Source organism: Agelaius tricolor, unplaced genomic scaffold (assembly GCF_023055355.1).
Source record: "Agelaius tricolor isolate 1412-34295 unplaced genomic scaffold, bAgeTri1.0.p SCAF_49, whole genome shotgun sequence".
NCBI lineage: Eukaryota > Metazoa > Chordata > Aves > Passeriformes > Icteridae > Agelaius > Agelaius tricolor.
Window position 1 is genome coordinate 897085 of NW_027269309.1, and position 27991 is coordinate 925075.

At 55.0% G+C, this 27991-nt stretch overlaps 1 protein-coding gene across 1 annotated transcript; it reads right to left on the reverse strand.

Moving 5' to 3' along the window:
• Positions 1 to 858: 858 nt before the first annotated feature.
• LOC139604305 (centrosome-associated protein CEP250-like) lies at positions 859 to 27985 on the reverse strand. Its single transcript, XM_071455430.1, has 21 exons — positions 27971 to 27985; positions 26993 to 27040; positions 26613 to 26845; positions 25996 to 26149; positions 25255 to 25445; positions 23731 to 23950; positions 22988 to 23268; positions 21635 to 21794; positions 20763 to 21066; positions 20240 to 20337; positions 13813 to 14754; positions 9983 to 10030; positions 9603 to 9835; positions 8986 to 9139; positions 8245 to 8435; positions 6721 to 6940; positions 5978 to 6258; positions 4633 to 4792; positions 3762 to 4065; positions 3182 to 3336; positions 859 to 1011 (listed from the first exon to the last, which is right to left on the reverse strand). The coding sequence occupies exons 1-21, from the start codon at positions 27983 to 27985 to the stop codon at positions 859 to 861; spliced, it is 4545 nt and encodes a 1514-aa protein (XP_071311531.1).
• Positions 27986 to 27991: the final 6 nt, after the last annotated feature.

Here is a 27991-nt window from a genome sequence, read left to right on the forward strand (position 1 = left end):
ATGGAGGGACTGGAGCGTCTCTGCCATGAGCAGAGGCTGAGAGAGCTGGCACTGCCCAGCCTGGAGCAGAGCAGGCTCAGGGCATCTCATCCCTGTGGATGAAAAGCCAGGGGAAGGCTGCAGAGGGGACAGGGCCAGGGACAGCCCCGGGGGCCTCGGGCACAAAGTGACCCACAGGAGGGGCCCTCCGAGCTCAGGAGACACTTCTGCACTGGGAGGGTGGCCGAGCACTGCCGCAGGTGCCCGGGGAGCTGGGGGAGTCTCCATCCCTGCAGAGACTCAAAAGCCACCTGGACACATCCTGGGCAGCCGGCTCTGGGTGGCCCTGATGGAGCAGGGCCTGGACAAGGTGACCTCCAGAGGTGCCTCCAGCCTCCCCCAGCCTGAGATTCTGTGACTCTGAGAACAAACAGGCTGCAGCTTCCTAAGGACAAATGAAAAAGCTCCACACATGGCAGGTTTCTCCTGCCCTCACCAAAGTGGTTCATGGCACATGTCTCCCTTCTGCAGATTCCTCCCTGGAGTCAGGATGCTCCTCAAGGTCACGCCTTGAGGCTGAGAGAAATGTTTGCCTATGGTCATTGGTTTGGGTGAGTAGCATCAATCTTTAATTAAGACTTGGTTTTTGCTGGCTGGACTGGGATTGCTTCAATGCTACTTCAGATATAATGCACTATACTGGAAGTTATCAGTCTCTGCACTGGGGAGTAAATAACCCTGATAAAGATCTTTTAGTTTAATCATGATCATAATAAACTCTTTATTTTCCTATAAATATATCCTTTATCCTATGGAACACAATTGTATAAAGTTTAATTACACCTATACTATCCTTTAAACATAAACTACTGACTAAGTCTAAGAGTGCATCCAGCTGGAGCCTGGCTCCTCTCTGAGACGTTCAGGAAGCAAGGAGGTCCCTTCTGCACCTTGTGTCTCCTGCCTGCTCCCTGCACAGCTCTCCAGGTGGTGCTGTCGCTCTTGGGCCAGCTGTGACTGCAGCAGGGCCACCTGAAAGAGGCACAAGGCCCGGCTCAGACAAGCCCACGCTGGCAGGAGCACCTGCAGCCCCACGGTACCGGCTCTCGGGGCAGACACAGCCTCCAACTCCAGCCCTCACCAACACTCTGCCCTTGGGCAAGGGCAAAGGAACAGGCTCCCAGACACAACAGAGCTCAGAGCACCAACAAGTCCACTTCAAGGCTGCCAATCCATTCCCACATACATCCCTCAGCCACCACAGGTCTATTACAAAGACTTCCAGAGGGATTTAGGAACCCAGCTCTGATTTCCAGAGCACACATTTGGGCCACTGACCCCTTTCTCCCCAGGCTGTGCCTCAGTATGAGGGCTGCTGCTCCTCTGAGATACTGGAGGACTTTTCTATTTCAAAAGTTGACAAATACTGATGGGCAGATATGGGGACAGGCAAGGTAAAGTAGTCTGGGGGGAACACTCTCCTAAAAGTTCTGATTCTTCTCCTTTCAGGATTTACCTGCACATTGGATGGGAGAGAGGGTCACAGAAACCTGTCAGCAAACATGGAGCAAAAGGACCTCTGGACATCAAGGCAAGGAGATCCCTGCTCTGAGACCCTGAAGTGCACCAGACTACACTGGGGGCAAAAAGCTCTCGCTGGAGGCTGTGCAAGAGAGGCCAGTGTGTGTGTGCAGGGACACGGGGCCAGGGAGGGAGGCAGCACAGTGAAGGTGCCCTTGTGAAAGCCATGGGCTGCCACAAGAGAGAGAACAAACAAAGGGGTGTGCTGCAGCAGGGACAGGGAGAGGCAAGGCAACAAGCAGAGGTCTCCAAAGCACTGCCTGAGCTAAGGTGCAGAGTTCCAGAGGAGCCTGAGGCTCTGCAGAGGCAGCCAAAGCCCAATTTACCTGCTCACCACTTCTCCGCGCACGGTGGATAATTCAGGCCTCTTTCTCTTCTCCTCCTGAAGATCAATGCCAGTGCCTGCCTGGATACATGTCTATTCCTTGAGGAAGTCCAAGCGTTTCTGCGGAGCCCCTGTGGCAATTTTACCCTTGGTCAGTGCAGCAATCAGAGTGCTTCCTCTTCCATCTTTCAAAGCAGCAGCCCCATGCTTCAACTCTTCCTGCTTGGTTTCCTTCTTACTGTCCAAGGGTTGCAATCATCCCTACTGACTTTGCATGTTGAGTGCATGCAATTCATTCTTCTTCTCCAAATGTATCATCTGCTGCTGGTAGAATTCCCGTTCATGCTGCCAAAACAGGGAGGAAAAGGCTCCCTGATTCTCTCCCTCACTTTGCTTTTCAAACCAGATCTGCACTCCTGCTGCAGGGGCAGGCACAGGCTGCCCCTCTCTGTAAGCCTCTCAGGATGCTGCAGAGCTTTGCTGGGCTCCCCTTGATGCTGCATCTTTCCCAGCTCACTCAGCCAGTCCCAGCTTCCCTTCTGCCCTTGCCTGACCTCCTGCAGCTCCACTCCAGGGCTCCTTTGGGGAGGAGCTGCCAGAACTGCAGCCAGGATTTCAAGTGCCCGCTAAGCAGGATTCAGGCAGTGCCACGAGGATGTGCTCTCCATCAGGGAGGAAGGAAAGAGCAAACAGCCACAGCCTTTCATTCCCTGGGGCTGGGCTGACAGCAGTGCTTTTCCACCTCTCCTGTGTAGAGTTCCCATGGCTCCATGCCCCAGAGCCCCACTGCCCTCTCTGGGAGCAGCAATGGCCAGATCAGTCTGTCATTCTCTGCTGCCACTCAGGACCAGTTCTCCCCTTGCAGGCACACGTCCTGCTGGGGATCAGCACTTGGCTTTCCTCTCCTCTCTCCCCACTGGCTGCTCTCCCATGGCCAAGGCCAAACACCTTTCTATTAACAGCAAACTTGGGACTCTCCCCTGTCCTTCCAGATCCAGATAGTTAGAAATCTGAACATGGGTTTGGACACCAGGAATTCCCCAAACCATGCAATGTCAGTAGGGACACTGAGGACCTTGAGAAGTAAAGACATTTCTAGGGCACAGAAGCCCAGCATGGAGGAAAATCAGCAGCCTCAGCATTAACTGGCTTTGCCATGACTACAACATCTTCTCCTCCTTATTCAGAAGATTGCAATTAGAAAAGTTAAACTGGGAAAAGCTGCTCCTTAGAACTATGAACACAAGGACGAAACATAGCTAGGAAATGGCCCTTTGTGGCATCTGCCAATCTCACCAGCACATCCTTCCTTTCCTTCTCCAGCTTTTCCAATTTTCTCCTCAGAGATGCCACCTCCTGTCGAAGAGCCACAGCCTCTTCCTGCCTTTCAGTGGCCTCTTTCTCCAGGGCAATTTGGAGACAGATGTGCTTGGCTTCTGCCTCCACACAATCTGCAGCAGGGGAGGGCAAAGGAAAGGGAAAACGGGAAGGGGAAAAGCAAAGCAAACTGATGTGCATCCTGCAGAGACAAGAGCACTGTCTTCTCTACCTGCCTGTGATTGCCAGGCCTAAGCCCACAAAGGCTCCAAAGCTGACAGAAATGAAGGAAACTTCCAGGCACAGAAAAAGGCAGGAATGAAAGGAGCAAGTGTTCAGAGGGATAGGAGAGTGTGTTTGTTCTTGGCCTTGTGCAGAGTGAGCAACTCAAGAGAGACAAAGCACAGGGGATGCCTGTGCAGCCCTGCTCCAGAGAGGCCAATAGCCTGGAGGCTCTGGCAGGGCCTGGAGTTTGGGGGAATGGAGCTGAGGCATCCAGCTACAGCTCCTCAGCTGGTGAGATAGCATGGGGCAGTGAGTGGGAGAGGAGAAGCTGTACCTTGCTCAATTTCCTCCCACTCCTTCTGCAGCTCCAGGTTGCGGGCTCTGAGGTTGTCTCTCTGAGTTTGTGTCTTCCTCAGCTCCAGCTCCACAGCCTCACACTGTATGGCCAAGGCAAGAGCTTTGTCATCAGAGCTCTGGAGCCTCACACGCAGCTCAGACACCTCAGCCTGCAGCACGTGCACAGAGTCCCTCAAAGAGCGTTCTCCTGCTCGAGACTCCTCCAGCTCCTTCAGCAGCTGCTTCTGTTGAGTTGCCTGGGAAGCCTCCATCTGCAGCACTGCGTCCTGCAGGGCCCGGATCTGGAAGATGGATGCACAGAGCCTCAGGGACAGGGCTGCTCCTGAGGCAGCAGAGTGGGCCGCAGGGAGTGCAACAAAGAAGAAATTATATCAAGCAAAACCAGAAGGCACAGAAGCAAGGATTGCAATGGAGGCAAATGGAGAGAAAACAGGGAAAGGGAGGCAATGGGCATCCTTGGGCTGCAGCTCTGAACAGCGGCTGAACTGGCTGTGCTGGAAGTGCCCTGCCCAGCCTGCCACAGCCACCTCTGTGTCCCCACATTGCTCAGTGCCTGGCACAGGCACCAACTCTGTCTGGGACAACACTGCCAACAGAGGGACAGAGAAGCTCCAGAGGAGTCTGCTGCTGCTTCTCCTCCCAAATTGCCTGCTGGGACCCGGGAGAGGATGGGGGGGGAAAACTTCTGCAGCAGAGACCAGATCCAGGCTCAGCCTCAGGGTGCAGCAGCAGCCCTGGGCAGAACACGGCAGCTGTGGATGCTGCTGGCAGGGGAAAGAGGCTGGGGCCTTCAAGGCAAAGGTGCTGTTGTGTGTCCCTGGAGAAGAGGATGCCACTGCACAGCTTACCTGTGTGTTGAGCTCCCGCAGTTGTCCAGCGCGGTTTGAGGAGATCTGTTTGGCCTGCTGAAGAGCAGATTGACACTGAGACACCTGATGGTTCAGTGCCAGGTTCTGTTCTTCCAGCATTCTGAGGCACACATCCTTTTCCTCCAGAGACAGAATCAGCCTAGAAGGGAAGCAACAAACTCATTACTAAAGGATAGCACATTTTAGCAACTCTCAGGACTTGCACCACCTCAGGGAAAAACTGCTCTGCCTGATGAGGTTTCTCTCAACAACTTGGCTGTTTGTTCCCCCTGCAGTCCCAGCCCAGCATGTGCCTGCTCTGCTTTTGTCCCAGAAGGAACAGCGAGTTCCTGCCTCCATGCCCTACCTTCTTTCTGAGATGGGAATGTGAATACAAACCTAACAAAGTCTTGCAATGAAGACATTAGGGGAGAGGAACAATTTTCTTCTGATTAACCAGGCTCCAAAGCAGGGAGGTTTGGTCAGCATGGAAGAGACATTTCCTTCCCCCATCTTACACATCCAGGTAGGAGGAGCAGCACCCTAGAGCCAGGGAATCTCTGGCAAGTTCCCAAAGATTTACCAGCACCCATCCTACTTTCAGCTGGAGAAACAAAGGCCAAAGGGGCAACTGAGACTTGGAGCACAACCTGATGGAAGATGCAGAAGGCTCCAGGAGAGCAGGAGTGCCCTGCCTTTGCTTTGTCTTCTTCTTGGAGGAATAATCCTGTGGCACTGAAGCCTGGCAGGACTTGATTGGCTGCAGGAGCCCCCCATAAGTTGTCCTGTTTCTTGCATTCTTTGCACAGTCAGAAATGCCTGTGACTGTGCAGGGTGGCAGGGACCCTGCTTGACCCCCTGCAGGCAGCGGGGGACATTTGATGAGGAACCATGCAACAGAGACATTCTTGTTTCTGGGCTGCCTCCAAGGCCAAGCTGGCCTAGAGCAGCACTCAGGGCCTTAAGATGGTTCTGCCCAGAAAAAGCATCAGATGCCAGGCTGATCCAGACCCCAAAGGCTTCAAGTTACAGGCCCCAAGGTGGAGCTGATGGATGTATGCAGCTCCTTACAGTGCACCTCGGGCAGTGTCAACACACCCACCTAACAACACAATGACCCCTAGAGGGAAAGGGCTACCCCCAAAGCCTTTATCTTCAGAAAAACTCTATCGGAAAGCTTTAAAGGAAAGAAAATGAAACTCAACATCCAGACAATGAGAAGTGTCTGCACGGAGAGTTCAGAATCTGCCACTTAGGAACTGCTGCCAGAGCCCCTGGCAGGTGCAATGATGGCAAAGAGGGAATCCATTCACCACAATGCAGAGTCTCACAGGCTTTCATTTACCTGGCCTTTTCCTTCTCTAGGGCATTGACAGAAGCCTGCAAGTCTGAATTTTGCTCTGCCATTTCTTCACATTGAATCCATCCCCTCTCCAGATAGTCCAGATGCATTTGAAGCTCCTTGTTCTGATGTTCTGCCTCCTCCAGCATCTTCTGGATCTGCTCAATCTCCAACAGCTTCTGCCTGGACTCTTCCTGGGCCTCCCTCCCCTCTTGCTGGGCTCTCTGCGCAGTCCTTTCCTGGCACTCTCGCGAGGCTGCCAGCTGAGATGTCAACTCTGCCACCTCCAGTCAAACAGAACAAAGCAGTCAGAGGCTACAGCCACAGCTTCTCACACTCAGCCACAGCACAGGCTGTGAGCAAAGGTAAAGGACAACTTTCCACTCCTCCCTGTCCTGAGAGCACCAGATTCACAAAGGATATGGGCAACTTGTTTCAGTCTCTAAGTGGCCCACCCGCAAGGGCACCTGAGGAAGCACCTGCCAAAGCAAGGCTAGCAAGAAGAGGCCAGCAGGAATCCATGCTGCTGCTTGCTGGCCAGCAGCACAGAGGACTAGCCCAGCTGTCCAGAGCAGCAGCTGACATTCAGCAGAGCACTGAGTGTCCTTCAGAGCAGCTGCCATGGAGCCCCCAGAGCACAAGACAGCCCCAGGGCTCACCCCAGCAGCTGCTGCTCTGCCATGGAAAAGCAAGAAGGCCACAGACCCCTCGCTGCATGACTGCAGAGCCACTGCTCTTTCACTCACCTGCTTTTGTAGAGCCTCCCTCTGCTCAAGGAGGAGATGCATTTCCTCTTTGAGGCCTTGTAGCTCTTCCTTGTGCCTCCTCTGCGCTGCCTGGGCTTCTCTGCGAGCTCCCTGCAGCTCCCCTTGCAGCTCTGCCTCCACACGCTTCCAGGTCATCTGCAGCTGAGCCATCTGCTGCTGAGCAGCAAACAGCCTGGATTGCAGGCTCTCCTTTGCTGACCTACAAGTTGCAAAGATGGACAGACATGAGTTGCTTGCTCCAGACACCCACAGCCGGTTATTCCAGGACGACGTGGCTCAAGATCCCCATGCCTGAGGATGGAAAATGGGTCAGCCGGAAACTCGTCCAGAGAAGGCACATCTGGGCCATTTCCAGAGCAGAGCAGGGCCTCTGAGGGACTGCCCAGGCCTTCCTTATGGCCTGCCCTAGCACAGGCAGCCCAGCCCAACTTGGCCTCAACAGCCAAACCTTCACTTGCTGCTCCTGACCTATGACTCTGGGTAGCTGTTCCCAAACAGGCTGGAGCAACAAGCAAAAGCCCAGCCCCTGCTCACAGCCCTTCTCTCATCAGCACTTCCAAGCTGCTCTGCAGGGGGACAGAACAGACTCTTGTCCTGGCTGACTCCTGACGTTTTAATGCTCTTGATAATGGACATAAAGGTACATCATCTTCCAGACACCCGGTATTTAACGAGGCTTCAGAACTACTTTGCAGATACAGTAAAATCTCATGGTCATGGCAGCACTTGTAAATAATCAGAACAGCCTTTGGTCCAAATTGCAACTACCTGAATGCAGAGACTGCAGTTTCAACTCTTGCAAGGTCCAGGAGTAGACTTGCTGCCTTTATTTGAGTGTTGCTGAACAAGCAGGCAGTAGCCCAAGGGACTTGTCCTTCCTTGCACAGTGAGAGGGACCATCCAAAGGGACCTTGGCAGGTTTGGCAGCTGGGTGCCCATCAACCATCAGCAAGAATGTCCAGAGGCTGTTGAGAATTCCAGAGAGCTTTCCCTGCTGCTCTCTAACCAGCTCTACATCCTGTCCCACACTTCTCAAGGGTGTGCTTGGAAGCAGAAATGCCTCAAGATGGTCAGCAGGAGTCTCTGGCTTCACCCTGAATGGCAGCGTGCTACTCCCAACATGCCAAGGTAGGAGCCTGGAATGCTGAAGATGAAGCTTCCTGGTCTGAAGGTCAGGATCATGTCAAGTGACTCGGAAAGGAAGGAGGGATGTTCAATGCCCAGAAGGAGGAACCAAACCCAAGAGAAACTTGAGGTTTCACTCAGCATCTGCATGGTTTAACTACTCCTCAGTTCAGGGCTGGCTGGATTGCTTTTGACATCCCACAGGAGTGTGCTCGGTGGCACAAACAGGAGCCCAAGGCTCACAAGAGCTTTGCTGGCTTTTGGTGCCAGAAAAATGACCCTCACATGGTGGCTTTTTTTTTTTTTTCCTTGAGACTCTTCCTTATTGTGTCCATGGAATGTAAAAATATCTGAAAAGTTTCAACTCCCTGCCTTTACCTGGTCTCCTCCAGCTGCCTGGCAAGGTCTTGTCGGAGCCACTCGGTGGCTGCCAGTCGGCCCTCAAGGTCAGCCTTCTGGGCCAGCAGCTCCTCCTCTCGCCACACCTGGGCCACTTCATGCCCTTGGCCAGAGGATTCCTGGCTCAGCTGCTCCAGACACCAGCTCGATGACTCTTGCTCCTGGGAAACCTGCAAGTGGGACAAGGTACAGCTGGAGCCCTTCCTCAGGAGTCCTGTGCAGAGCCAGCCAGTGCCACCTCACAGGCAGCCAGAGGACAAGGAGCACCTGTGCTCTGGCCTCAAAGTTTCCCCAGCTCCCTTCCCTCTTTTAGAGGCTCTGTGGCTGCCCAAAGCAACACATTTTGCAGAAGCATGCCACACTTTGCTGATGAACATGCATATCCCTGACTAAGAAATGCGTGTGCCCTCTTGAGCCAGGTGTGCACAGCAGTGTGCCTGTCTTCTAGTGCCAGAAAGAGCATGTGGCTGATCTGGCTGCCACAACTCCCACTGCCACAGGTGCTGCCTAGCAATAAGGTGTTCAGAGCCCTGCTACCATCATCCCTCCCTTGCTCCAGCACATCCCTCTGAAGCTGCAATTCCTCCAAAGTCTGCCTCTTGACTTCCAGCTGCCTCTGCAAGGATGGCCCTTCTCCCTCGAGTGCAGCCAAGTCCTCCACTGTACAAGAAGGGGCAAGACGACTTTTCAAGGGAAAACCATCTCATTTCCAAAACCAACCTCCATCCAGTCCTGCTGCTCTGCCTCTTCTGCCTGGGCTGACGCTTCCTTCTGCTGCTTGGTGTTCTGCTGCTGCAGACAAAAGGCTCCTGTCTCCAGGATTCCAGTGCATTGCAGCAGCATTTCCTTGGGCTTCTCAAACTTTGCACAGTCACTGCGGAGACAAGGCCCAGTCAGAAGAAGCAAGAGGCCTGTAGAGTCAGCAATGCCATTTTCAGCACTCCAGGATGGAGCTGGGGGCAGTGGGCTAAGGAAGACCTTGCTCTTTCCCTCCCAAGGAAACCTCCAGAGGCAAAGGGAAAGGCAGGCAGGATTTTGCCTTCCTTCAGTGACAAGCAGTGGCTGGGCAGGGGCACGCAAAGAACAGAATTCAAGGAAGCAGCACGGTGAGAAGAAGGAGTCTTCTATTCCAACGTGGCTCTGCATCTTGCAGACAGCCTTGGGAGTCCCAGTAGAGCATGAAAAACCCAGACAGGACAATGCTCGAGAGCCACACTGAGGCCTACACATGGTAGGCAGGTGATTTCTTCACCCAGGACACCTCTGACCTCCCAGACCTGGAAGCAGATTGCCTCTGGAATGCAGGAGGAGGAGGAGGAGGAGGAGGAAATGCTCACCTTCTGATTTCTGCTAACAGAGAGTCTATGAGCTGGTATTGGCTTCTGATCCTCTGGGTTCTCTCCTCTACTTGATCAAACTGTTGCCACATGCGCTCACAATTCTCTGTAGCTTCCCGAGCCAGTTCAAAGGGATGCTGTTCATCAGTGGATGTCAGAGTTGAGAGGATGTTCCCAGGATTGTCGGTGCAGATGATGGAATTGGCCATGCTGTCACCGCCGTCTACCAGCACCTGAAAGGCCACATCCAGCTGTTAGTCAGGTATTCTGTTCCTGTTCCAAAGTAGCACTGAGATGCCTCCTCTGATCCCACAAGAACCAATGTCCATTCATGGAGAACCAGTTTCAAAAGGCCAGCCAGCTCAGCACAGTTTACTCACCTGAGGGGCTCTGGAGGAACGTCCCTGGTGAGAAAGCCCTCGAGCTCCCTGCAAGTGCACAGGCAAGAGCACACTCAGACTGCATGGCTGCCCCTGAGGCAGTTGCCTCTAAGTGCTTCCCAGCCTGTCCCAGAGCACAGCACTTCCAGCTGAGCTCCTCCTCCCCTTCTTGGCAATATTTTCAGCCCAGGAGTTTGAGAGCAGTGCAAACCAACATGCTGCAAGGTGTCTGATCACTTCTAAGAACACCAGAAGGGGAGCTGCCCAGAGCCCAATCCAACCTGGCCATGAACATTCCCAGGGATCCAGGGGCAGCCACAGCTTCTCTGGGCAACCTGTGCCACGGCCTCAGCACCCTCAGAGGGCAGAATCCCCTCCCAATATCCCATCCATCCTTGCCATGTCTGGCTGGGAAGCCTTGTCTTGTCCCTGCAGGCCCCTGGCTTAAGTCCCTCTCCAGCTCTCTTGCAGCCCTTTCATGCATTGGAAGGGACTCTAAGGTCACCCTGGAACCTTCTCTAGCCAGGACAACCCCAACTCTTGCATCCTTTTCCCTTGGCACAGGTGCTCCAGCCCTTGCAGCATCTTCCTATCATCCTTGTGACCTCCTCTGGGCTACTGGGGATCATTTTGGAGATGTCAGGGAGAAACTCATTCTTGACTCTGGGAAGTGCTGAGGCTGCGCTGTAATTTGGGTGAGGGGAAGGCAATGAAAAGCTGCTCCCTTGTTTGTGCCCACGGCCTCCAGTGGGACAAGGAGAGTGGAGGAGATGTGGCTGCGCTCTGGGATAGCCAGGAGCCCCCCATTCCCTCCCAGGCCTGTCCCCAGGGCAAGCACCCCAGCTGCTGCCAGCTCTGGAACAGCCAACAGTTAATCCCTTGCAAATCCCAAAGGGAACTGTTCCCCGAGGCACAGCCCAGGCCCACCCAGGTCGCTGCTGGGCTTGGCACAAGGAGAGCAGCGGCTTTGTCACTCACCCTCCCGGTCTCCATCTGCCCCTTGGCACCAGCAGTGAGGAAACAGCAGTGACCAAAGGCCCTTGGCCTTTGCAGGGTCTACACCCAGATATCCAAAGGCCCTTGGCCTTTGCAGGATGTAAACACCAATTTCCAAAGGTTCTTGGCCTTTGCAGGGTCACTAGCACCCAATCAAAGTGCCGTTGGCCTTTGCAAGGTCCAAGCCCCAAAGTTCACGAGCTGTTGACAGCTCCAGGGTCCAAACCCCAATAGCCAGGAGCTGTTGATTGTTGCCAGGATCCAACCCCCAGCATTCCATGGCCTTTGTGACACTTGCCAGGGTCATACCCCCAACGTTCCACGGCCTTTGTGATGGCTTCCAGGGCCCAAAGCCCAGCATTCCAGGGGCTGTTGGAGAGGCCCTCCCTGGCTCAACTCCCATCCAAGCTCCTGAAAGAGGCACAAGGCCCGGCTCAGACAAGCCCACGCTGGCAGGAGCACCTGCAGCCCCACGGTACCGGCTCTCGGGGCAGACACAGCCTCCAACTCCAGCCCTCACCAACACTCTGCCCTTGGGCAAGGGCAAAGGAACAGGCTCCCAGACACAACAGAGCTCAGAGCACCAACAAGTCCACTTCCAGACTGCCAAACCCTTCCCACGTACATCCCTCAGCCACCACAGGTCTATTACAGACACTTCCAATAGGATTTAGGAACCCAGCTCTGATTTCCAGAGCACACATTTGGGCCACTGACCCCTTTCTCCACAGGCTGTGCCTCAGCACGAGGGCTGCTGCTTCCCTGAGCTCCTGGAGGACTCTTCTACTTGAGCTGCTGGACCAGCAGCCCAGGCATGAGGGGAATGTGGTGTTGCCTTCTTGTGAAGGCCACGGCGACCTGGTTTCAGGGGTCCAGCACTTCGATCTCCTTTGTGGGATCCCTTGTGGCCAATAACGGACGCTGACACCAATGTGGTGGACGGTTAAAGGCGTTTATTGAGGGGTCTTAAGGGTATTTATGGACTAAGGGGTCTCTCTACGTCAGACAGGGGTTTGGCTATACTTTCTAGGGTTAGTATGGAGTGGAAAGTTACTGGCATGCATAGGTTAGGGGGGCTACACGTCTGGCTACATTCCAAGGGTGATCCTTATCTATGGGGAGGGGGGTAGAAGGATTCCTGTAACTTTCCGTTACAGCCCGAAATCTTCCGAGCGCCTGTCCCTGGCCTACCACACTTCCCCCCCTCTTTCACAAATGAACGAGGTAGTCTTATACATAGGCACTAAAATGAGGTAGGAAGTTGAGATCTGATTAGGGAAAAGGGTCTTGGGAAACCTGAGTAAGTTTCTGCCAGGCAAGTCTCTCGTGACTGGCAGCGTCTCCTGTTGAGTTCACAGGAATTGTGGCTGTCCCAGGAACAGGATGTTAGCCCGTTCCAGGCGGGCCTGAACGAATGAGACTAGCTTGTTCAGCAGACATGGCCCGAAGGTAATAGCTAAAAGCAGCATTGCCAATGGACCTATTAGGGTAGAAATCAGGGTGGTTAGCCATGGTGATTGGTTGAACCAGGATTCGAACCAGTTCTGTTGGGCTTCCCTGTCTTTCTGTCTCTGAGCCAGTCTGTTTCGGAGTTCTGCCATGGAGTCTCTAACGACTCCTGTGTGGTCAGCGTAAAAACAGCATTCTTCTTTCAAGGCAGCACACAGGCCCCCTTGCTGCATGAACAGGAGATCCAGTCCTCGCCTGTTCTGCAGGACCACTTCTGAGAGTGAAGAGACTGACTTTTCTAGAAATGAAATGGATTTCTCGATCCTCTGCAGGTCCTCATCGATGGTCATCTGCAGCTGGGACAGTCCTTGGTGTTGAGTTGCTAGGGCTGAGACACCTGTTGCCGTTCCAGCCGCTCCTAGGCCGAGCAGCATTGCGATAGTTATACCTGTTAATATTTCTCTCTTGTGGAGCCGGTTGTTATTTTCGGAAAGGTGGTACACCTCTTCGTCTGAGTGGTACAGGATCCTAGGGATGATCAGAACTTGAACACAAAAGTCGTTAGAGTTATCGAATTTGGCAAGAGACACACAGGGGCTCACTCCAGATCTCTGGCAAACCCACATCCCAGATGTGGATGGGACTACCCACTTGTTATTCTTCCTGTCGGGCTCAACTACTTCGGTGCAGACATCGCCTTTCCGCTTAGCTAGGGTTGCATTGCCGAAGCATCTGCCCTGACCTGTGACTTGACTCAGGGTAATTCCTTTGCGGGGTGTGTCCCATCTGCACTGGCGAGGGGCATCGGCTGTGGAATAGCTAAAGGGGGTATCTAAAGCGACTCCTTCGTAAAAGGGGGGTTTAACATCGTAGCAAAGCCAGCAGGAATCGGTTAGGTTAGGGTTAGATTCATTCAGGGATAAAAAGGTAGCTTCTAACATGCGAAGGATTGGGTTCGAGCCTGAGCTGGCTGATTGGCCTATCTGGAAGGCTTCCTCATCGCCAGTCAGGACGTCGGTGACCCTTGTGGGTAAGGGTTTTGGGGTAGGTCATGTTTCTCCCTTTCTGTGTGCTTTTGCCTGTGGAAGCATAGGGTATGAAGATCCCCTGCCCCACTATGGGTTGGCATAGATGGGCCGTCTCGCATCCATAGCGGGAGGGGGCTGAATCCCGCACGTCCCCTCCCTCTCAAAAAGCATACGGCTTATTTGCACTATATGAAAAGGGAGTAAATCATCATTGCTAAAAAGACCATCCACGAGAGTGGAAACCACCCCTGAGTTAATTCCTTTTTCTGAGATAGCTTTTACTATTGTCTGAACGTCTTTGGAATTAACGGGAGTATACGTTCTTTGCTGGTTCCCCTGGGGTCCCGTAATTCTCACCGGGAAGGCATGCACCGATGCTGCGGGTGCCCATTCCGCGCATTCGATTTTGATTTTACCCCAGTCGGTGAGTTCGTATTGGGGCTGGTTCCCGGTTGTGTTAAAATTTTTAATTGGTTTCGTCCGAAACCGCATTGATTCTGTTTTTTCTGCTTCCGAGTCGCTGCTGGACTCGGTGGGCTCCACAGAGCGATCTGGGGAGCTGTGGCTCCCTTCAGAGTCGGAAGTCGACTGCCAATATACTTCCGGTCTCTGCTGCCGTTTTGTCCGGCTACGGCCCCGCTCCTCCCCTCGGGGGCGGTGCTGATGTTGCTGGCGGTGCCGCCCCCTGGGCTCGCCCTGCCTCCCGCAGGGAGGGATCTCTCCCATATATGGTGGCAGCAGTGGGCGCGGCTCCCGAGTGAGTGCCTGCCCTCTGTCGCACCCCCACGCATGCGCGTCTGCTGGGACCCCCGGCTCTCGGCCGGGCATGGGCTCAGCGCTGGTTTCCCGCGCATGCGTGTTCGCGGCTGGCCGCGGTTCTGGGTTCTTCCCGCCACGAGCCGGCGGGCTCCACCCCTCTCCCCGGCCACCCGCGCCATATTCAAACGGGTAGGGCGGCGGATCCCCTCCGCCGCTCGCCCGCGCGCTTGCCCTCTCGATATTTCGGGCTTCTGCCGCCAGCCCCTCCCAAAAGGACCGTGCGAGTCCCTCCGCTTCTTGCGCTGAGTCGGCTAGCGGCGGGGAAGGGTTGGGCGAGGGGTCCGCGGGCACCCCGGGGGGCTCCGGAGGTGGTCTGGGCCCCGGCGGGTCCCCCGAAGGGGTCAGGGGGTCCCCCGGGGGCTCCGAGGGCTCCGGGGGCTTTGGGCTGGAGGAGGGATGAGATGCGCCCGGCCCCCCCGTCTCCCCGCTCTCAATCGAGTCGCCACCAGGGGGGTTTCGCGTTACCGCCCCCTCCCCCGGCTGTGGCGCGATTAACAAACAGGAGCGCGCAACGTTCCACGTCTCCTGTTCTTCTAATGCTTTGCGTAGGGCGGCTTCTGCCTTCCCCCACGCTTTCAGGCTTTTGCTGCTGCCTGTGGCTTTTGTGTCCTCTGCTAGCGCGACAGTACATTTCTGCCACACCCCAGAGTGTAATATATCTATGGGTCGAGAAATGACCCCAATCTCTAGGAGTCTCGTCAATGCGAGATTAAAATTCCTGAGTTCACATTTGATTCCCCATTGCATATGTATCAAACTTACGACCTTCGCTATCGCTTCCATACGAATCGCGGGTCTCTGGGGCGTCCCCCTTCTTCGCTATGGCCGTTCCGGCGTTGAGTGCTGTCCCCTGGCCAGGAGTACTCCCGTCGCCCGGACTCGGCGCTTCGTCCCGATCCCGGGTTTCGACACCACTATGTTGCCTTCTTGTGAAGGCCACGGCGACCTGGTTTCAGGGGTCCAGCACTTCGATCTCCTTTGTGGGATCCCTTGTGGCCAATAACGGACGCTGACACCAATGTGGTGGACGGTTAAAGGCGTTTATTGAGGGGTCTTAAGGGTATTTATGGACTAAGGGGTCTCTCTACATCAGACAGGGGTTTGGCTATACTTTCTAGGGTTAGTATGGAGTGGAAAGTTACTGGCATGCATAGGTTAGGGGGGCTACACGTCTGGCTACATTCCAAGGGTGATCCTTATCTATGGGGAGGGGGGTAGAAGGATTCCTGTAACTTTCCGTTACAGCCTGAAATCTTCCGAGCGCCTGTCCCTGGCCTACCACAATGTGGTGCTTGGGTTTTTTTGGTGCTTTCTTGAGGCATTTGAGCACCCCAAGCCCCATTTTACACATCCCCACTGTGAAAAATGAGGTTCAGTCTCCAGTAAAAATTTAAAAGTTGAATAAAGGACAATAAGAGACAAAGAGACTATAGCCAAGTTTTTTCATCCAGATGCTTGGCCTTCAGCCCAGAGCACACCTGCTATTTCAGAGATGTCCTTTCCATACCCTTTCGATTGCATCAGTCTACTGCATAGTCTTAACCAATCATGCATATTTAAACTTTTCCCCAAACTAGTTTACATGTTCCAAGAATTGTTTAGCATGGCTCCTCCTCGGATCCACCTTTTCAGAGCATGTGCATTTCATGGCTGTGGTTTTAGTCCCCCCCTATTATCACCTCCTGTTTGGCCTTTGGTCCATTTTTCTATAGACAGAGGGTGCTGATAATTGGCATGTCAGCAGCAGGGGTCTCCATCATATGTTCATTGAATGTTATCCCAACCAAGCAGGCAGTTTAACACAAGCATCCTATATCACCTATTTCTCTACTATGTCAAGGTACAGAAAAACTCCTATATTTTTATAGCAAAGTTACTCTAATATACATATAGAATCCATCTTAATATTTGCAAAAAGCCAATATTATAATATGTATTTATAACAATACTTTCCCCATCTGCACCCCTGATAGGTGAACAGAGGGGTGGGGGTTTGGTTCCACAGGGGTCCGGCAGAAATTTTGGAAACAATGTATTACATATCAGTGCCCCACATGCCAATGCAAAGTGACTCTGAAAGGCAAAGACATCGTCTGAACAGGACTCAGTGACACTGGTGATAAGTGTGACCGTGTGACAGAGACAAGGAATGTGTGTGCCAGGACACAAATGCTGCTCTGAGCCTTGGGGCCCAGGGAGCCCTGATATCAGCAGGTGTGGCAGAGTCCCTGCCAAAGCAGAGTCCCCCTGAGCCCCTGGCAGCGCTGGTGCCCATCTCCTGCCCCAGGGACCTGTGCCTCCAGAGGGCTTCTCTGCCAGAGGGCAGCCAAAGCCGACTTTGTGCACTGGGGCCTGGGCTCCACCCTACAGGGGCTCTTGGTAGGAGCACCTGGAGCAACTGGTGGCAACACTTGGTACGTGTCAGATGATGTTGCTCCATCCTGGAATGATCTTTTCAAGGAAGGGATTAGCAGTACACAGAAAGACCAGTAGCTACAGAATTTCACAGGAGAAAGAGACTCCACCAAAACACTGTCATGTTTCCGTGTGCTTTTCTGTCTTTCTTGCACTCAGAAAGAGAAAGAATTGGCCCAGCCTCTGCTATTCAATGCTCCACTTACTGTGTGTCTTCCTGTGGCAGCTCACATGCAAACACAACTGGCTGCCTGCTGAGCATGGCAAAGGACGGCCACAAACAGGGAGGTCCCTGGTGAACATCAAGACAGACACCTGGGGAAGTGCAGAGGATAGGGATAACTCTGGGCGGAGAAGCTGTTCTGTGTCTCTGATGATGCTGCCAGCCCCCTGAAGGACGGCCAAGACAAGTGCTGGAAGCAGCCATGTCCTGCTCTTTTCTGCTGTCAGATGCACTCGGGACAGACTTGTTGCCCACAGGTCCACCAGACTTGATCCGGGAACGATGGAAGCCCCTGCATTGGTAGGGAACGGGCTCCAGCAACAGCAAAGCAGGATCTTCCAGCAGCAAAGCCTGAGCTTGTGAAGCGAGCCATGTCCTCAGCAGACACCAAAGTTTTTCCCTTCAGACCTGAATGTTGGCCACAAGTGCCTGCCTTTCTTCAGCGCCTGCTGCTGCTTCCTTTGTTCCAGACCAGTCCAAGATTTGCTCTAGAAGTTCATGCGGGTGTTTTTAAGGTGCCTGCAAAAAGGAGAGGGACGGCAGCTTCTGTGCAGCCTCATTTCCCTCTCATGATGGCATCAATGCCGCTGCCTTGGGACGCCTGCCAGTGGAAGACGAGTCTGCCCTCAAGCACAGTCACTGTAGTCAGGGGCACAGGCTGCAGCAGCAGCTGCCAAGCATTGCCGTGAGGCTGGCAAGCCAAGGGAAATCCATTGTGGCCGGGTGCGTTGAAGCCTTTTGCTAAATCACACGCAATAGTGCCCAGAGTATGGCCCCTTTGGAATGGCGGCTGGTGCAGACGCCTCCTGGAGCAGGTGCCGGCGTTGGGGGTGCTGCTGTTCCTGTGTGCGCTCTGGTGCTGTTTCTGTGGTGTCCACAGCCGCTTTGGCAGCAGCGACTCAGCAGCCCTGCTTGAGGAGACATCGCCGCCCTGGCCACAGAGGCAGAAGCTCTGTGGGCCCAGAGCTCTGTGTCAGCAGGGCCTCATCCTCAGCACCATGGCCTGGGCAGCCGCGGGGGCCTGGGCTGGCCGCCAGCCCTGCTCTGCCCACTGCCCTGGCAGCAAGCAGTGACCGTGCCCCGGCAGGGCCCCCTTGCCCTCCTTGTCCCCAGCCAGGCCAGTCTGGACACCTCGGGGGGTCCCCACCCTCCTGCTGAGGCCCAGCCACCAGGGCTTCTGCCCCAGGCGTGGGAGCCTCTCTGGGGGAGCGCCCGGCTCTCAGGAACAAGGCTGACACCCAATTCCTCAGGGCTTCCCAGCAGCCCGGCCCCTCAGGGGCCTCCTGTCCCTTTGGAGCCTCCTGCCAGCCACTCCCTCCCACAGGGCCCTCGTGCCTTCCCAGCTCCTTGTCCCGTCAGGGCCTCCGCAGCACCTCATCCCTTCACGGCCTCCCAGTGCCCCATCGTCCCCTCAGGATCTCCCCCAGCCCGGCCAAGCTGCCCGGCAGCGGCGCAGGCCCGAGGGAGCTCCAGAGGAGCCGCATCGAGAGGCACCTCAGAGGCGTCAGCAATGCAGCCAGCAAGACACGGGCAGGAGGACACACATGGCCCTTCCTGGCTGGGCAGGAGGGCTTGTGGCCATCTCCAGGCACCGGTCCAGCAGGGACCCCTGCAGCTCCGGCCCCTGCCCGGCCGCTCTGTCACCAGCACAAAGGCTTCAGCAGAACCACCCAAGGCCAAGGGGCTTCTGGCCATTTCTCCTTCCCCACTCCACAAACCAGGGCTGCTCGCTTGGCACAAGGACCCCTTTTCCCCTCTTCCCCCGTGCCCTGTTGACCCTGGGCACCAAAGAGAGCTCCTGGGAGTCTGGCTATTAGAACACATTCTATATTTATATCCTAAAGAACAAAGAAAAAGAAGGAATAAAACAATCTTAAAGAAAAGAAAAATCCCCCCAGCTCAGAAGGCCCCAGCAGACAGAGAGCCTCTCAAATCAGCTCTCCTCAGAGCTCCAGCAGCACAGCCAGCTCTGGCCCCAGGGACAAGGCCGTTTCTTGCGGGCCCTGTGACGTTGATCTTGCAGCTTCTGCAAGATGGAGCCCGGAGCTCTCTCCACGGCCCAGAGGACAAAGGCTGTTTTGAGAGCCAGGCTTCTGGTGGCAGGGCTGATATCCTCTGCCTTGTCTTCAAGGGCTGTGAGAGAGAGGAACAGAGGCACGGTCAGATCCCGGATCTTTGGGGAGCCGAGGAGACCCCCGAGGCAGGGCCATGCCAGCCGGCTCTGGCCATGGCCAGGAGGGAGCAGGGAGCAAGGGGATGAGCCCGAAGCTAGCGGACACTATTGCCCCACGTGGGCCTGAAATGGGAGCGTGTGCTGTAGCCACGGCAGCCCTGCTGCGCACAGGGAGCAGAGCCATGGGCAGCGGGGCAGGGATTGCAGCTGCCCCCGGCAGCCGGGGCTGGCAGCCCGCTGGCCTCACTCACCCTGACAGATGTGGCGGAGCTGTCGCTTGCAGCCCCTGAGGTGCCGCCCGGCCATCCCTGAGAACACAGAGCCTGTCAGGGCGCCAGCGGCACAGCTCCCTGCCAGCCCAGCAGCGCTGCCAGCCCTGTGGCCACACGGCCTCCTGGCCCCGGCAGGGCTCGGGCCGGGCCCTTGCCGCACGCTGCCGCCCAAGGGCACGGCTGCCAGAGGGCGGCAGCAGCGCCGAGGCCAGGCGGGGCTCCACGGCGCCGGGCACGGATGGCGCTGCCGGGGCAGCAGCCGGGGCCGGGGCGGGGGCCGAGCTGCGGCGGGGTGAGGAGGAACAGGCTTGGGCGGAGCAGGGCAGAGCAGGGCAGGGTGGGACAGGGTTTGACAGGGCAGGGCACGGCTGGGGGAGGCAGAGCGGGGCATGGTAGGGCAGGCCTGGGATGGGCCGGAGTGGGGCTGGGATGGGGTGGGACAAGGTGGGGTAGGGAAGGGAGGAGTGGGGTTTGGTGTGGCAGGCCAGCGTTGGGTGGAGCTGGGTGCGGCAGGGAGGGGTTGGGTTGGGCAGGGCGGGGCAGGCTGGGGCAGGGGAAGCCCAGGCTCGTGGCTCCTAGATGAACCTGATGGCTGCCAGCCACAGGGACTCCTGTGGGCTGTCCAGGTACAGCAACACATGGCACAGGTGCAAATGGATTGCCCTCATCACACAGTACTCCAGTATTGGATACACAAATTGCTGTTGGGTCTTGGAGATAATTAGGAATTGGCCTGAAGGGGACAACTTTGATCTACTGGAAGAAGAGGGGCAGGAACAGGTGTCGTGTGCTGAGGAAGCTCCACCTTAGAACCAACTGCCAATCTCACCAGCAAATCCTTTCCTTCTCCAGCTTTTCCAATTTTCTCCTCAGAGATGCCACCTCCTGTCGAAGAGCCACAGCCTCTTCCTGCCTTTCAGTGGCCTCTTTCTCCAGGGCAATTTGGTGACAGATGTGCTTGGCTTCTGCCTGCATGCAATCTGCAGCAGGGGAGGGCAAAGGAAAGGGAAAATGGGAAGGGGAAAAGCAAAGCAAACTGATGTGCATCCTGCAGAGACAAGAGCACTGTCTTCTCTACCCGCCTGTGGTTGCCAGGCCTAAGCCCACAAAGGCTCCAAAGCTGACAGAAATGAAGGAAACTTCCAGGCACAGAAAAAGGCAGGAATGAAAGGGGCAAGGGTTCAGAGGGATAGGAGAGTGTGTTTGTTCTTGGCCTTGTGCAGAGTGAGCAACTCAAGAGAGACAAAGCACAGGGGATGCCTGTGCAGCCCTGCTCCAGAGAGGCCAATAGCCTGGAGGCTCTGGTAGGGCCTGGAGTTTGGGGGAATGGAGCTGAGGCATCCAGCTACAGCTCCTTAGCTGGTGAGACAGCATGGGGCAGTGAGTGGCAGAGGAGAAGCTGTACCTTGCTCAATTTCCTCCCACTCCTTCTGCAGCTCCAGGTTGCGGGCTCTGAGGTTGTCTCTCTGAGCCTGTGCCTTCCTCAGCTCCAGCTCCACAGCCTCACACTGTATGGCCAAGGCAAGAGCTTTGTCATCAGAGCTCTGGAGCCTCACACGCAGCTCAGACACCTCAGCCTGCAGCACGTGCACAGAGTCCCTCAAAGAGCGTTCTCCTGCTCGAGACTCCTCCAGCTCCTTCAGCAGCTGCTTCTGTTGAGTTGCCTGGGAAGCCTCCATCTGCAGCACTGCGTCCTGCAGGGCCCGGATCTGGAAGATGGATGCACAGAGCCTCAGGGACAGGGCTGCTCCTGAGGCAGCAGAGTGGGCCGCAGGGAGAGCCACAAAGAAGAAATTACTTCAAGCCAAAACCAGAAGGCACAGAAGGAAAGATTGCAATGGAGGCAAATGGAGAGAAAACAGGGAAAGGGAGGCAATGGGCATCCTTGGGCTGCAGCTCTGAACAGCGGCTGAACTGGCTGTGCTGGAAGTGTCCTGCCCAGCCTGCCACAGCCACCTCTGTGTCCCCACATTGCTCAGTGCCTGGCACAGGCACCAACTCTGTCTGCGACAACACTGCCAACAGAGGGACAGAGAAGCTCCAGAGGAGTCTGCTGCTGCTTCTCCTCCCAAATTGCCTGCTGGGACCCGGGAGAGGATGGGGGGGGAAAACTTCTGCAGCAGACACCAGATCCAGGCTCAGCCTCAGGGTGCAGCAGCAGCCCTGGGCAGAACACGGCAGCTGTGGATGCTGCTGGCAGGGGAAAGAGGCTGGGGCCTGCAAGGCAAAGGTGCTGTTGTGTGTCCCTGGAGAAGAGGATGCCACTGCACAGCTTACCTGTGTGTTGAGCTCCCGCAGTTGTCCAGCGCGGTTTGAGGAGAGCTGTTTGGCCTGCTGAAGAGCAGATTGACACTGAGACACCTGATTGTTCAGTGCCAGGTTCTGTTCTTCCAGCATTCTGAGGCACACATTCTTTTCCTCCAGAGACAGAATCAGCCTAGAAGGGAAGCAAGCAACTCATTACTAAAGGATAGCACATTTTAGCAACTCTCAGGACTTGCACCACCTCAGGGAAAAACTGCTCTGCCTGATGAGGTTTCTCTCAACAACTTGGCTGTTTGTTCCCTCTGCAGTCCCAGCCCAGCATGTGCCTGCTCTGCTTTTGTCCCAGAAGGAACAGCGAGTTCCTGCCTCCATGCCCTACCTTCTTCTTGAGATGGGAATGTGAATACAAACCTAACAAAGTCTTGCAATGAAGACATTAGGGGAGAGGAACAATTTTCTTCTGACTAACCAGGCTCCAAAGCAGGGAGGTTTGGTCAGCATGGAAGAGACATTTCCTTCCCCCATCTTACACATCCAGGTAGGAGGAGGAGCAGCACCCTAGAGCCAGGGCATCTCTGGCAAGTTCCCAAAGATTTACCAGCACCCATCCTACTTTCAGCTGGAGAAACAAAGGCCAAAGGGGCAACTGAGGCTTACAGCACAACCTGATGGAAGATGCAGAAGGCTCCAGGAGAGCAGGAGTGCCCTGCCTTTGCTTTGTCTTCTTCTTGGAGGAAGAATCCTGTGGCACTGAAGCCTGGCAGGACTTGATTGGCTTCAGGAGCCCCCCATAGCTTGGTCCTGTTTCTTGCATTCTTTGCACAGTCAGAAATGCCTGTGACTGTGCAGGGTGGCAGGGACCCTGCTTGACCCCCTGCAGGCAGTGGGGGACATTTGATGAGGAACCATGCAACAGAGACATTCTTGTTTCTGGGCTGCCTCCAAGGCCAAGCTGGCCTAGAGCAGCACTCAGGGCCTTAAGATGGTTCTGCCCAGAAAAAGCATCAGATGCCAGGCTGATCCAGACCCCAAAGGCTTCAAGTTACAGGCCCCAAGGTGGAGCTGATGGATGTATGCAGCTCCTTCCTTACAGTGCACCTCGGGCAGTGTCAACACATCCACCTAACAACACCATGACCCCTAGAGGGAAAGGGCTACCCCCAAAGCCTTTATCTTCAGAAAAACTCTATCGGAAGGCTTTAAAGGAAAGAAAATGAAACTCAACATCCAGACAATGAGAAGTGTCTACATGGAGAGTTCAGAATCTGCCACTTAGGAACTGCTGCCAGAGCCCCTGGCAGGTGCAATGATGGCAAAGAGGGAATCCATTCACCACAATGCAGAGTCTCACAGGCTTTCATTTACCTGGCCTTTTCCCTCTCTAGGGCATTGACGGAAGCCTGCAAGTCTGAATTTTGCTCTGCCATTTCTTCACATTGAATCCATCCCCTCTCCAGATAGTCCAGATGCATTTGAAGCTCCTTGTTCTGATGTTCTGCCTCCTCCAGCATCTTCTGGATCTGCTCAATCTCCAACAGCTTCTGCCTGGACTCTTCCTGGGCCTCCATCCCCTCTTGCTGGGCTCTCTGCGCAGTCCTTTCCTGGCACTCTCGGGAGGCTGCCAGCTGAGATGTCAACTCTGCCACCTCCAGTCAAACAGAACAAAGCAGTCAGAGGCTACAGCCACAGCTTCTCACACTCAGCCACAGCACAGGCTGTGAGCAAAGGTAAAGGACAACTTTCCACTCCTCCCTGTCCTGAGAGCACCAGATGCACAAAGGACATGGACAACTTGTTTCAGTCTCTAAGTGGCCCACCAGCAAGGGCACCTGAGAAAGCACCTGCCAAAGCAAGGCTAGCAAGAAGAGGCCAGCAGGAATCCATGCTGCTGCTTGCTGGCCAGCAGCACAGAGGACTAGCCCAGCTGTCCAGAGCAGCAGCTGACATTCAGCAGAGCCCTGAGTGTCCTTCAGAGCAGCTGCCATGGAGCCCCCAGAGCACGAGACAGCCCCAGGGCTCACCCCAGCAGCTGCTGCTCTGCCATGGAAAAGCACGAAGGCCACAGACCCCTCGCTGCATGACTGCAGTGCCACTGCTCTTTCACTCACCTGCTTTTGTAGAGCCTCCCTCTGCTCAAGGAGGAGATGCATTTCCTCTTTGAGGCCTTGTAGCTCTTCCTTGTGCCTCCTCTGCGCTGCCTGGGCTTCTCTGCGAGCTCCCTGCAGCTCCCCTTGCAGCTCTGCCTCCACACGCTTCCAGGTCATCTGCAGCTGAGCCATCTGCAGCTGAGCAGCAAACAGCCTGGATTGCAGGCTCTCCTTTGCTGACCTACAAGTTGCAAAGATGGACAGACATGAGTTGCTTGCTCCAGACACCCACAGCCGGTTATTCCAGGACGACGTGGCTCAAGATCCCCATGCCTGAGGATGGAAAATGGGTCAGCCGGAAACTCGTCCAGAGAAGGCACATCTGGGCCATTTCCAGAGCAGAGCAGGGCCTCTGAGGGACTGCCCAGGCCTTCCTTATGGCCTGCCCTAGCACAGGCAGCCCAGCCCAACTTGGCCTCAACAGCCAAACCTTCACTTGCTGCTCCTGACCTATGACTCTGGGTAGCTGTGCCCAAACAGGCTGGAGCAACAAGCAAAAGCCCAGCCCCTGCTCACAGCCCTTCTCTCATCAGCACTTCCAAGCTGCTCTGCAGGGGGACAGAACAGACTCTTGTCCTGGCTGACTCCTGACGTTTTAATGCTCTTGATAATGGACATAAAGGTACATCATCTTCCAGACACCCGGTATTTAACGAGGCTTCAGAACTACTTTGCAGATACAGTAAAATCTCATGGTCATGGCAGCACTTGTAAATAATCAGAACAGCCTTTGGTCCAAATTGCAACTACCTGAATGCAGAGACTGCAGTTTCAACTCTTGCAAGGTCCAGGAGTAGACTTGCTGCCTTTATTTGAGTGTTGCTGAACAAGCAGGCAGTAGCCCAAGGGACTTGTCCTTCCTTGCACAGTGAGAGGGACCATCCAAAGGAACCTTGGCAGGTTTGGCAGCTGGGTGCCCATCAACCATCAGCAAGAATGTCCAGAGGCTGTTGAGAATTCCAGAGAGCTTTCCCTGCTGCTCTCTGACCAGCTCTACATCCTGTCCCACACTTCTCAAGGGTGTGCTTGGAAGCAGAAATGCCTCAAGATGGTCAGCAGGAGCCTCTGGCTTCACCCTGAATGGCAGCGTGCTATTCCCAACATGCCAAGGTAAGAGCCTGGAATGCTGAAGATGAAGCCTCCTGGTCTGAAGGTCAGGATCATGTCAAGTGACTCGGAAAGGAAGGAGGGATGTTCAATGCCCAGAAGGAGGAAGCAAACCCAAGAGAAACTTGAGGTTTCACTCAGCATCTGCATGGTTCAACTACTCCTCAGTTCAGGGCTGGCTGGATTGCTTTTGACATCCCACAGGAGTGTGCTCGGTGGCACAAACAGGAGCCCAATGCTCACGAGAGCTTTGCTGGTTTTGGTGCCAGAAAAATGACCCTCACATGGTGGCTTTTTTTTTTTTTTTCCTTGAGACTCTTCCATTTTGTGTCCATGGAATGTAAAATCATCTGAAAAGTTTCAACTCCCTGCCTTTACCTGGTCTCCTCCAGCTGCCTGGCAAGGTCTTGTCGGAGCCACTCGGTGGCTGCCAGTCGGCCCTCAAGGTCAGCCTTCTGGGCCAGCAGCTCCTCCTCTCGCCACGCCTGGGCCACTTCATGCCCTTGGCCAGAGGATTCCTGGCTCAGCTGCTCCAGACACCAGCTCGATGACTCTTGCTCCTGGGAAACCTGCAAGTGGGACAAGGTACAGCTGGAGCCCTTCCTCAGGAGTCCTGTGCAGAGCCAGCCAGTGCCACCTCACAGGCAGCCAGAGGACAAGGAGCACCTGTGCTCTGGCCTCAAAGTTTCCCCAGCTCCCTTCCCTCTTTTAGAGGCTCTGTGGCTGCCCAAAGCAACACATTTTGCAGAAGCATGCCACACTTTGCTGATGAACATGCATATCCCTGACTAAGAAATGCGTGTGCCCTCTTGAGCCAGGTGTGCACAGCAGTGTGCCTGTCTTCTAGTGCCAGAAAGAGCATGTGGCTGATCTGGCTGCCACAACTCCCACTGCCACAGGTGCTGCCTAGCAATAAGGTGTTCAGAGCCCTGCTACCATCATCCCTCCCTTGCTCCAGCACATCCCTCTGAAGCTGCAATTCCTCCAAAGTCTGCCTCTTGACTTCCAGCTGCCTCTGCAAGGATGGCCCTTCTCCCTCGAGTGCAGCCAAGTCCTCCACTGTACAAGAAGGGGCAAGACGAGTTTTCAAGGGAAAACCATCTCATTTCCAAAACCAACCTCCATCCAGTCCTGCTGCTCTGCCTCTTCTGCCTGGGCTGACGCTTCCTTCTGCTGCTTGGTGTTCTGCTGCTGCAGACAAAAGGCTCCTGTCTCCAGGATTCCAGTGCATTGCAGCAGCATTTCCTTGGGCTTCTCAAACTTTGCACAGTCACTGCGGAGACAAGGCCCAGTCAGAAGAAGCAAGAGGTCTGTAGAGTCAGCAATGCCATTTTCAGCACTCCAGGATGGAGCTGGGGGCAGTAGGCTAAGGAAGACCTTGCTCTTTCCCTCCCAAGGAAACCTCCAGAGGCAAAGGGAAAGGAAGGCAGGATTTTTCCTTCCTTCAGTGACAAGCAGTGGCTGGGCAGGGGCACGCAAAGAACAGAATTCAAGGAAGCAGCACGGCGAGAAGAAGGAGTCTTCTATTCCAACATGTCTCTGCATCTTGCAGACAGCCTTGGGAGTCCCAGTAGAGCATGAAAAACCCAGACAGGACAATGCTCGAGAGCCACACTGAGGCCTACACATGGTAGGCAGGTGATTTCTTCACCCAGGACACCTCTGACCTCCCAGACCTGGAAGCAGATTGCCTCTGGAATGCAGGAGGAGGAGGAGGAGGAGGAGGAAATGCTCACCTTCTGATTTCTGCTAACAGAGAGTCTATGAGCTGGTATTGGCTTCTGATCCTCTGGGTTCTCTCCTCTACTTGATCAAACTGTTGCCACATGCGCTCACAATTCTCTGTAGCTTCCCGAGCCAATTCAAAGGGATGCTGTTCATCAGTGGATGTCAGAGTTGAGAGGATGTTCCCAGGATTGTCGGTGCAGATGATGGAATTGGCCATGCTGTCACCGCCGTCTACCAGCACCTGAAAGGCCACATCCAGCTGTTAGTCAGGTATTCTGTTCCTGTTCCAAAGTAGCACTGAGATGCCTCCTCTGATCCCACAAGAACCAGTGTCCATTCATGGAGAACCAGTTTCAAAAGGCCAGCCAGCTCAGCACAGTTTACTCACCTGAGGGGCTCTGGAGGAACGTCCCTGGTGAGAAAGCCCTCGAGCTCCCTGCAAGTGCACAGGCAAGAGCACACTCAGACTGCATGGCTGCCCCTGAGGCAGTTGCCTCTAAGTGCTTCCCAGCCTGTCCCAGAGCACAGCACTTCCAGCTGAGCTCCTCCTCCCCTTCTTGGCAATATTTTCAGCCCAGTAATTTGAGAGCAGTGCAAACCAACATGCTGCAAGGTGTCTGATCACTTCTAAGAACACCAGAAGGGGAGCTGCCCAGAGCCCAATCCAACCTGGCCATGAACATTGCCAGGGATCCAGGGGCAGCCACAGCTTCTCTGGGCAACCTGTGCCAGGGCCTCAGCACCCTCAGAGGGCAGAATCCCCTCCCAATATCCCATCCATCCTTGCCATGTCTGGCTGGGAAGCCTTGTCTTGTCCCTGCAGGCCCCTGGCTTAAGTCTCTCTCCAGCTCTCTTGCAGCCCTTTCATGCATTGGAAGGGACTCTAAGGTCACCCTGGAACCTTCTCTAGCCAGGACAACCCCAACTCTTGCATCCTTTTCCCTTGGCACAGGTGCTCCAGCCCTTGCAGCATCTTCCTATCATCCTTGTGACCTCCTCTGGGCTACTGGGGATCATTTTGGAGATGTCAGGGAGAAACTCATTCTTGACTCTGGGAAGCGCTGAGGCTGCGCTGTAATTTGGGTGAGGGGAAGGCAATGAAAAGCTGCTCCCTTGTTTGTGCCCACGGCCTCCAGTGGGACAAGGAGAGTGGAGGAGATGTGGCTGCGCTCTGGGATAGCCAGGAGCCCCCCATTCCCTCCCAGGCCTGTTCCCAGGGCAAGCACCACAGCTGCTGCCAGCTCTGGAACAGCCAACAGTTAATCCCTTGCAGATCCCAAAGGGAACTGTTCCCCGAGGCACAGCCCAGGCCCACCCAGGTCGCTGCTGGGCTTGGCACAAGGAGAGCAGCGGCTTTGTCACTCACCCTCCGGGTCTCCATCTGCCC